This window comes from Vigna umbellata, chromosome 5, assembly GCF_029865625.1.
Source record: "Vigna umbellata cultivar VRB3 chromosome 5, Vumbellata_1.0, whole genome shotgun sequence".
Lineage (NCBI taxonomy): Eukaryota > Viridiplantae > Streptophyta > Magnoliopsida > Fabales > Fabaceae > Vigna > Vigna umbellata.
In genome coordinates this window covers 70,891,946-70,903,169 of record NC_142169.1, presented here as the reverse complement: position 1 = coordinate 70,903,169, position 11,224 = coordinate 70,891,946, and the positions used below count along the sequence as shown (strand labels likewise).

General features: G+C 27.0%; 1 protein-coding gene across 1 annotated transcript; it reads right to left on the bottom strand.

The window, feature by feature from the left end:
* Nucleotides 1–1,443: 1,443 nt before the first annotated feature.
* Nucleotides 1,444–6,991, bottom strand: LOC124844143 (uncharacterized). Its single transcript, XM_047321025.2, has 8 exons — nt 6,712–6,991; nt 5,988–6,058; nt 4,897–4,972; nt 3,985–4,208; nt 3,101–3,655; nt 2,499–2,711; nt 2,035–2,208; nt 1,444–1,783 (listed from the first exon to the last, which is right to left on the bottom strand). The coding sequence occupies exons 1-8, from the start codon at nt 6,740–6,742 to the stop codon at nt 1,661–1,663; spliced, it is 1,467 nt and encodes a 488-aa protein (XP_047176981.1). The 5' UTR covers nt 6,743–6,991; the 3' UTR covers nt 1,444–1,660.
* Between the last annotated feature and the right edge of the window lie 4,233 nt (nt 6,992–11,224).

Genomic DNA, 11,224 nt, shown 5'->3' with positions numbered 1-11,224 from the left:
ATTTAAAATTTTAAAATATATATATAACTTCAAGTTGAATGTTTAATACTTTTATCAATAAAAAAGAAATAAATAACTATATATAAGACGTTAAGGGTTCTAATGCGATAACAAAATATCCTATTTACACTGATATTTCATTTTAGCATGTTGTTCTTTAATTAATGACTTATATAATAATAAAAAGCCTAAATAGTGACATGGTTCCCTTTAATATACATCATGTAGATGATTATAAATTATATTCACTTTCCTTATTTATTTTAAATAGCATATCTATTCTCTTTCGTTTTAAATATTTTTTTCGTGTATTATTAATAAAATAATACTCGAACTAGTTATTTTATATATGCACTTTTTACGATATACTTATATTTTATTTTAAAAAATTAAAATTTAAAATGGATTAACTGTACAAATAATTATAATTCTGGATGAATATTTAAATTTTATTTATGCAATGAATGTGATTCTTTTGACCTCTAGAGATAAAGATAAAATAATAAATATAGAGACAAGCAAATTAGTAAACTCAAAAATTACAACCTTGATATTAATGTTAACTTCTAAAAGGTAAAAACATTCAAGAAAACGTGTCAAACAAAATTAAAATGATTTAAATAAATTAAATGAAGATTTTGTAAGAAAATAAATAAAATCCATCATTTTAATTAATGAGTCAAATTTATTGAACCTATTTTGTTTACAGGTATAAATTCCAATTATTTGGCCAATAGGTATCATAATATAATGACTATTCTACGTTGCAACATATAAATTTTTTGGGTGTTGTTCCCTCACCACCCATCCCAAGTGCTCTACATCTCCTCATTATATTTTTTTTATTCCAAAAATACTCTACACCTCTTCACTATTTTTTTTATTCTAAAAATACTTTACACCTTCTTATGATATATTGGAAAATTTTATTTACACTTTTCTTTAAATAAGTTTGATTTAATCTTATTTTCATTGTTTAATATATTTTTTTTCTTCAAATTACTTAATAAATAGTAAAATTTTGTTCTAAATTTCTAGAAAAATGTTTATATATACGTGTGTGTTTTTTTTACATTTAATATCTATAATTTTTAATATTATATTATGTTTTAACTTACCAACATGATTGACTCAGGGTGGTAGAAGGAGCAACACCCATTTTTTTGTTATTTAATATTTTATAGAATATTAAAATATTAATAAGACATTTGATAGCAAATTATTCATAGATAAACTTTTTTTTTCATGTACAATTGATTTACACCTTCCACTCATTTTGAAAAGGTGTTTTTAGAATATACTTTTCTACATTCCAAATGATTTATTTCGAAAATGAGTAAGAGATATAACAAAACAAAATTGAGAGGTAGGAAAATCACCATCAATTTAACTCACTAATTTAAATATATTTTAACTATTTATCTTTTTAGTTTCATCATTCCATAAATTCATACCTCAATAGATTCATTTTAAAGATCGTTTGCGAATGGCAAACCAAGTAATATAAAATGTGGTCGTGGTTATCTTGTGAGCATATCACACAAATCATGGTCATATAATACTAAGAAAGTCTAACTGCATGTCTGTAACTCTAAAATGCCTACTAGCACAAGTAAATATCATCGGCTCTGTTTTCTCCTCTGGCCCTCCACTAATCTTGCTATCTGAATCCTTGTTTTCCAGAGGAATTGAGAGAAAGATTCTTTGTAAGTTTGACCAGACTACCTTGCACGGCAGCACTCGATTGAATCTCTGTTTTCTTCTCTCTTGCCCTGAAAGTATTCTGCATAAAGTAAAAAGGCAAAAAAACGAAAAAGTCAACATATGAACAAAAGAAAGAAAATTGTTCTACAGCATGCAAGGGAGAATCTAATGACTAACGTAACATAGTAGCATTACAATAGTCCAATTGGGTGTACTTGGGGAAAATCACATATCTTCTATGCTCCAATTGCAGAAATAACAGAGAAGCATTGTGCCGATCCAAAAAAAAAAAAACTAAGAAGCACTGCAGACGATGGAAATGGAACTTACTTGGTAATTGGCATTACCATATGCTCCCTGTTCTGGCCTTGTATGCATAGTTTTCTTCTCAGAACGAAATAACTTTTCTCGGTTCTCATAAAAGTCAAAATCATCCAAGAGAGATGTCTTAGCCGAATAATTTTTGAAAATATTCAGCATCTCCAGACCTTCCTTCAGTCCAATCTGCAAACCATATAATCACAAATTTAATTATACACCACTTGTAACAAAACATGGAGTCAATAACTTCAACGACATTTATATGACCAAAGTAAATGTGATATATGGACAATTGGACTTTAACAGGTTAAACTATTTTATATTATCCACAAGAGAAAGAGAGAGGAGAGATCAAATTATTTCAAAAGTAAGGTTACCAGGTTACTTCTTATCTCTCTTTTATCTTCTTTAATGTAATGATAAAAAAAAGGTTGATCTCAAGAACTATTAGACTGAAACATAAAAAGAGTTACCTCTTGTGTGTCCCTAGTGAAAGTTACAGGCTTGTTCTCATTGTTTGGAAGAATGATATGCACAAACTGGTTGTTGGGAACATCTTTTATTATGTGCCACTTAATTGGGAAGAAACCATTGTATTTGTCAAGTTTCCAAAAGTTCATGTCTTTTTTAAAGTCCACCGGCCCAAGCATCTCAGCCACTCCAACAAACTGTCCGCTAGCATTAACCTGATTTGACAACGAAATACATTCAGGATCAAAGTTATAGTAGCTGATAAAATTGTTGTGAATGACAATTATATTTAAATAATATATATTCTAGATAAAATTTGGAAGAGAATATATGTTTTGGAGTTTTGATCAGCCAATCTTGAAAAAACATTTATTTTCACACTTATTAGACATAAATATAAAGGAAAACACTAATTGACGTTCATGTTCTTTAAATGAGCTTTTGAAGATAATATATCCCCACTAAAGAGAACCAATATAAAATAAAATAAAAGAAAAGATATAACAGTACGTCAATATCTAAAATATGAACGAAAACGAAAAACTTGATTTTGTGTAATGAATAAAGAGTGAGAGACCACAAGTGAACAAAGATTTGAACTCACTGAGAAGAAAAGGAATACTGGACACTTCGTGTCTGTCTGTCTCAATTTAGCTTCTGAATCAAGGTACGCTGTGTTCAATTTCCTATTTCCGTTTGGAGTACTTGTCCAAACATTATATTTAACACCCTTATGAACGTCGTCTTCATTAAAAGATTTAATCACATAAAATTTAGCAGTTTCGTATTCAGTTTGGAAATCTGACAGGTTATATTGGTCTCTAGACATTGTGGTTTCAAACTCATCATTAACAATAGATGGTGGTAGAAGAAAATAGTTGTAATGACCCCGAGGTCCCCGAGTCATTTCCTTTGACGTTTCAGATTCTCCATTCCTAAATTTGTCATTTGAAACAGGTCGATCATTTAAACTAGATACTCTCCCATTTGGTCTGTTGGTAGAAGAGGTATTTCGAATGTAGTCAGAAGAATTTTGCCTGTAGTTTGTGGGGGGAAACATATGACATCCTGAGGTGTCTGAAGATGAAAGTTTTCCTACGTGCTGCTGATATGTAGTTGGAGAGGTAGCTGCTGTAAAATTAGAATGCACATGAGGAGCCTGCAAAATAAGCATTCACATGCTCAAGGAATTATAGTGAAAATATAAAACAGAGAGGGGAGTTTTTTTACCCATTCCATATTTAGATAAGTATATTAAATGAAAGTAAAACAACAGATGCAAGAGATGACAAACAAGACCGAGGAGAAAATTTTCGGTAACAAAGTATCCAAAAAAACTTAAAAGGGTGTTAATGAAGACAATAATAACTTTCGAAGTATTCTTCATCAAAGCAACAACACATCTCAAAAATAAATAAATAAACTAGAAGCAATGATACCTTATGATATAATAAACAATCTGAAACATCATAATCTTCCAACTGTTACCTTGTTTATAATTTTGATATCTTTTTCTGTATTAGTCACGGGCTTATATATTGTGCTGGTTAAACTCTCATTTCTATGTGTAGACTTGAAGTTATTCGGCTTCATTGGACCAGGGGATTTTGGATGAGTTTTTGCAATTACAGAACCCTTGACCGTTTGGCTCTGCACACCAATAGATGTTGGGACTGATGCATAACAAGGCAGAGTTTCTGATTCATTCACACCTGGTAGTTGAAAATTCTCAGTCTATGAGATATAAGATTGATGATCAACCCAATACCCATCCAGACCCACAATAGCCCTGATAACTAAAGGTTCTATCAATAAAAAAACGTTTCATTACACAGCACAATGTTCATAAATTTAAAGCATTCCAACTTAGCTCATCAAATATCTGCTATCAAAACGTATCCAAATGAATAAATGTTTATTTTAATGTCTATATCATAAATCATTACAGCATTAAACCACTGCTTAACAAACAGTATCAGATAGCCTTCTTGTCGTCAATGCTTATATCAAACATAATAACAACTCCATCTAACTTTCATTGATTAGTATATTTAAGTTTAAATAAGCAAAAATCTCAATTTTAATGTAATGATCCATATAATAAATATCCTAGTGCATTTGCATAGGTTAAGAATCAAATGTTAAAAAGATCAAGTTAAGACTTCATTTAATCTTAGAGAAAGTAAAATATTATTTTCAGTCATGATCATAATCCTCATTTAGTATTCAGGATTGTTTTGCATAGTTAATTATAAATATAGAGCAATTTCTAAGACAGATACATCACTATCATTATCAGCAGTATTTTACGTGGACAAGGAACAATTTTATCATCTTTCCTCATAAGTATTAGGTGTAGGATAAACACAAAATATCCCTCTCACTCTTGAGCTGCCTCACCTGCAACGCCAGCATCGTCTCCAGAGGAGGGCACAAATGATGTTGAAACGGATGAGATACAATCTTTTCTAGAAACCTGCAGAAACATATTCATAAAATATAGTGAATATGATGGCATCATGAGACATATAAAGGTCAGAAACAAAACTACAAAAAACTGCGTGTTATTGTTAGTCCCAGTTGGCATTCATGGACAGTTATAAAAGTATCTATATTATAAAGTCCACAGTGTGATTTATATATGGTGACCTCGATGCAACAGGCTGACAGCCAATCGAGTAATTGTCCAAAGTTCTCCATAATTGATAAGAACTACATTTTATCACATTCAAGTAACTCTATAAAGGTAACTCTATAAAGGTATGGGTCTGAAACAATTTTTGCTAATACCAAAGGTGGGTGACTGTCTCCTAGAAAGGCAAAAGCACAAAATTCTAGGAAGATTAAGTAGTTATCTGACTCTTGTTATCTTCCATAAATAGAAGTGTCATAAGTTAGAAAGTGAAAACATAGGAAAAATTGTGTCAAAGAGAAAGACACTTGTAATCCTATAAAATATAATGATTAGCAGGCGCGAGACAAACAGACACTTAATGTTTTAAATATAGGACATAAAAATACTTTCGATATGTAAATAACCAACATGTCAAAATTCTCAATTGAGAATTAAGATTTTGATAATGTATTCTGTAAAAGCAAGTCTATCAAGCTTTATAGTTTTCCTATTCTCACAAACCTTACAGTAGAATTCTAAGAAACATATATCTTAAATAGTTAAAATAACCAGTTAAATCTTATGGAAACAAATCTCAAAAAAATGTCATAAGTGTTGCTCTATTTATGATATAAGTTGTTTCTTTTTTTTAATTTATTTTTACTTTTTTATGACACTGTCGTTAAGAAAGTGCTTAAAGTTTACTCTAATGCAGAAGACAAGCTATCACTCAAACAATGTGGTTTACTGTTAACATTTCAGTAGAAAAGCTTTGCAGTAGTTGTTTATTAAAGAGAATCAAAAACTAAATTTTGAAAGAAAAGCAGAGTGAGACACACATTAATATTATAGAAAAAGACTTAGAAAGTGGGCATACCACATCTTCATCCTTCCGCTGCTGACTATGACTTGTAGTTCCTTTTATAGTTCCTTTAGGGACGTATTGAACTATATCACATGGTTAAGTATATCATAAATCATAAATAGAACTCAAATATCTGAAACATGTCTAAGAGAGAAAAAAAAATCAACAACAATTTAAAAGTTACCAAAGTACAAATCTGTTTTATCTCCAGAAGAGAAAATAAGCAAGATCAGTGCTAATTAAGAAGAATTATTATTAATTTAATTTGTAGAGATATGTCCTTTTTAATTAATGATTCTTCCCATTTGACTAAAGTTTTGACTGAGTTACTACTATTCTCAATCTTATTACTTACTATCAAAAGCAGACTATTGTGCGTTCTACAAATTTAGAGTCTATAACATATTATAAAAGAAAAACCTAAAATGTGGTATTTATTATAGACAACTTAGTTTTGGTAATAGATATATTTTTGTCCTACAATGGATTTCCATAACTCAGTTGTTGAGACTAATACTAAGTGTAGTAAGGGAAAAAAATTAACAGCAGTGACTGCACAATTGTCACCCACTCACTGCAGAAAATCTGATACCCAGTAAAATGAATACAACAGATAATGTGGCAAAAGGTAAACATACTGAAGAAGTGGGATGCCAATGAATAAACTGATTATTAATTGAAGGAATAATAATAATTTTAAAAAAAAAAGTGTAAAGGTAAAATAAAAGAAGGATACGTTTCTGGAATCTCTTGCCACGGTCCATCATGAATAATATATGAATGTTTACGATAATGGCGAGCCTGAATCGGAGGAAGAAACAGAGATGTTAGAGAGAAGACGAAGATGCGTAGCCCAGGATCCCAGGATTGATGGAAAATTGAGGAAGAGATGAAGAAAGATGAATTGAATGTGTTGTTAGGTTAGAAGAGAGAAAATTGAAAGGTATAAACCCTAGAAATAGGAGAAAGAAAAGATCGTGTGACAGTACAATTGGTGGCTTTGCAGTTTGCTTTTTTCTATGTTGATATATTCATTCTATGTCTTATTATGTTAAGATCTAATAATTCATAAAATCAGGGGATAACTGCCTCTAATCCACCAATGCTGTTGTTTTCTTTCAGTTCCAACAAATATTCTACTAATTAATGATATAATTGTCATTTATAACAAAAGATATGTCTTTTTGATATATACTACAGTGAGATTATTTAATTAATGATATAATTGTCATTTATAACAAAAGATATGTCTTTTTGATATATACTACAGTGAGATTATTTAATAATTTATTCTTAAAAATATTGAATTCAATTTAAAAATAAAATAATATGATATTAAAAAAAATCTGATTATATATATATATGATATTGATAATTATTGTTATAGAAAAGTAGGATATTTATATTAAAGAACTTGCTTAAAGATTTATTAAAATCTATTTTTAAATGGACAAATCCCTAAATAATTAATTTCCCCTTTTCTTTAAATTCTAAATATTTAGGAAATCGAAAAATATTTTTAAAAGATCTTAGTCACTTCATAAAACAATATTTCATTTATTGTTGTTGGATTACACTGTATTTCAATTTTAATAAATTGTTATATAAAAAAAACTTAAAATATTGATCTAAAAACCAATAAACAGATATTCATAATAGATTTGGAATTGAAGAGAAACCGATGGTTCAAAGAGTGATAATTACAAAGTTATTTTAGTTGAAAAAAAAACTTTTAATTATAAAAAAAAACATACTTTAAATATAGGATATTTTAATAAATTTTATTTTTAATTTAAAATATATAAAAAACAGAACACATTCCTAAATTACTCCAGACTAAACACACTTAACCATTGAGTTATTATGAGTTAGGCTACCGAAAAACAATTGCATTTTGGTGATATGAGCAGCCAAAGCAATTACTTTAAGTTATCCTTCAAGTGTATAGTCACATACTTATACCGTCTCTATATTCTCTCATTTCGGTGTATGTTCGATTCTTTCATGTGTCTCTCCCACTGGAAGCCTGCTAGGATCTGCTCTTTATTTGTGCCTCTTGCATTTCGTGCCTCTTGCGCCGAGGATCACTCCCCGTCCTCGTCAGTGTCCGGATGTCACACACACACACACATATATATATATATATATATATATATATATATATATATATATATATATATATATATATATATATATATATATATTATATGAGGTTTCTTAATTTACGTAAGGTTTTTAGTTGGTAATGTACCAAGTTTTAATGGACAACAAAATTCTCATTCAAAGAAAAACATACTTAAAATCTAAGGATATTTTAATAATTTTAATATTTAATTTTAAAAAAATAGTTATTTACAATCCATGACTTAATAACTACCTTTTATATTTTTATTTAAAAAAAAACTAAACCATAACCCCAAAATCCTAAACTCTAAACCCTATCATTCATGATTGCTACATACTTATTTATCATTTATGACAGCTGCCACGTGTATCAGTAGTTATTAGTTTTTTTTTTTTAAAATAAAAGGTATAACTAACTTTTTTTTATTTTAAATTAAATATTAAAATTATTAAAATATCCTTGATTTAAAATTATGTTTTTCTAGTAGGAATTTTTTTGTCCATTAAAACTACAGTTGACTAGAATATACCAACTAAAAAAAACTTTACGTAAATTAGCAAACTCATAATTAATATATATTTAAAAAAATTAAAATAATTAATTTAATAATTTTATTATTTAAGTGATGTTTTTTATATTTAACCATTTTTTAAAATTAAAACAATTATCTATAAAATTGTAAATTGTTTATATTTACTTCTATAATTACAATAATAATCTTCTTGTTTTTAATCATCATAGAAGAAATACACATATCAGTACATGAGTTTTCCCTGTTATAAAAGGAGTGTTTGTTTTATTGTTTCTATTAACTCAGAAAGACTGAATTATATTTAGCTTTCTGATTGATTTTTTTTAAAACAAATTTGTCTAAGGTTGACAAAATGTACTTATTCTTAGTACTGTGAAAATTGGTTGTAATTTGCGAACTAGTCCGATTCATCACGAATTTGAGTCGGGTTAAGTTTGAAAAAATTGTAATTCTTTATGCGAGTTAGTTTTCAACCCAGTTTACTTAGAACCCGGCTTATCCGGATTGAACCCGTTGTGAGCCGAATTGACTCACAAACCTACATAATTTAATTTAATTATTTATTATTTTGTGTTTCAATATTATTAGTTAACATTTTTTTATTATATTGTAGATGAGATAAAAAAAAAGATATTTAAAGAAAGAAAAATATTATAGATTTATCTATTTAAGACTATAATATTATAAATGGACAAGTGATACAAAAATTATCAACATTAAAAACTTATATGTTCGAATTTTGTGTTTATTTTTTGAGTACATTTGGATTTATGATATTTTTATTTTTATTTTGAATTGTCTTTGGATTTTAACATATTTTAGAGTGAAAATTATTTAGATTTGAATTTAAAATTATTTCTTTAAAAAAACTTATAATTAAATGAGCAATTAACCCATTTAACCCACCAACGCATGATGGGCCAAGTCAAGTTTAAATTTTTTTTAACTTACTAATAAGTGAGCTAAGTTGGATTCACTCACTAAATGATTAACTCGTGATGGATTGGACTTGATCGAGCTGGATTACCTATTTTGACAGTTTATTTTATTAAAATAACAGTTTTTTTTTTAAAAGATGTAAATAAATGGACCCATGATAACAAATTTGGGATTTAATAAGGTTAGTTTGTGTCAACAATTAACCAAATACAAACCAAAATAAATGTATTTATTTACTAATTCTAGATAAAAACTAAATCATATGTTATATTTCATAAAACTAATTTAAATTGACAGACATAGTTAAAGAATCATATTAATAATTCAACTTAAATTTAATTTTAATACAAATTGTTCTATGGTATTTGAGTTTAAGGAAAAAAATAGTACACAAATCATGTTTTAATTTTTAAGAAATATACAAATATTTGACTTAAAATCAGGTATTAGTTGTCACTAATTTTAACAAATAAGCGCATGTATATCCACTTCTTCTTTTTTATTCTTGAAAAAGTTATTAAATTATAAAATATTTGTTATTGAAAATAATTATAAAAGTAATTAATTTACATTCTATTTGTTATTAAATAACTTTTTTATTATAAATAACTAAATTTAAAAATAGTTATTAAAGGAATGAAATGATAAAATAACAATTTTAATTTAAAATAACAATTTTAATTTAAAATAACGATTATTTAAATGGTAAAATTGGAAAAAAAATCGTGTATACCAAAAGACGAATCTTCTTTATAAATATTATTAAGAGGAAAACTTTAATAATGTATCAATTTTTTCAAAATTTTTACAATTTGTGATGTGACACCTGTACTTATTTATATAATTCGATTTGGTTTTACTTTTACTTTTATGTTAAAATATATATTCACATTTTTCATAATATTAAATACTAATGATGGTTGCTCGATAAAAAAAAACATATAAATTCTAAAAATATTTAATATGGTTAGAATATGCTCTAACTTAATAATTTATGTTAAAAAGTATTTTTAAACTTAATCTTACAAAAACATTTATCATAATTAAAATCATATACTATTTTTTTCTTTAAGTTTTATTTTTTTCAAAACAAGAAAAATATTTAACTTTTTATTTTCTAATATAATTTTAAGTATTTTTTTTAAGTTATATTTTTGTCAAAACAAGACAAATATTTAACTTTTTATTTTCTAATACAATTTTAAGTAGTTTGTCTATCATAGATAAATGTATTTATAATCTTTTTAGTTCAACGGTATTAAAAAAATTTCTGTTTATTGTTATAAATATTTGTTTTCACTACATTAATCATGTACATAATTAGAAAAATTCACGTTCTTAAAATTAAAAAATAATAAATAAATAAACATTTTTTTATTAAAAAGGAACTAAGAGACTAAGGATGTGTTTGGTCAATTAATTAATTTTTTTTTCCACTTTAAAACATAAAATTATAGAAGGTAAATGGATGTTAAAAGTGTAAATCCATCTGAAGGTAATAATTGAGAATAAATGTGAAGAAAAGTTGATTGAAAAAAGAAAGGATGAGAGTGGAATCTACAACAACATGAAAAAAAGTGAAAAAAAAAAACACTGTTGTAACAAAAGGAGGTCAGAGAAAGAAAGAGAGAGAGATAGAGAGAGGTTGTCTGT

Bases quoted from the DNA above. Each gene is read 5' to 3' on its own strand.
- LOC124844143 (XM_047321025.2), bottom strand. From the start codon at position 6,742: ATGATGGACCGTGGCAAGAGATTCCAGAAAC. The intron at 4,973-5,987 runs GTATGCCCACTT...ATGTTTCTGCAG, and splicing joins AGCGGAAGGATGAAGATGTG to GTTTCTAGAAAAGATTGTAT. The intron at 1,784-2,034 runs GTAAGTTCCATT...TACTTTATGCAG, and splicing joins ATGGTAATGCCAATTACCAA to AATACTTTCAGGGCAAGAGA.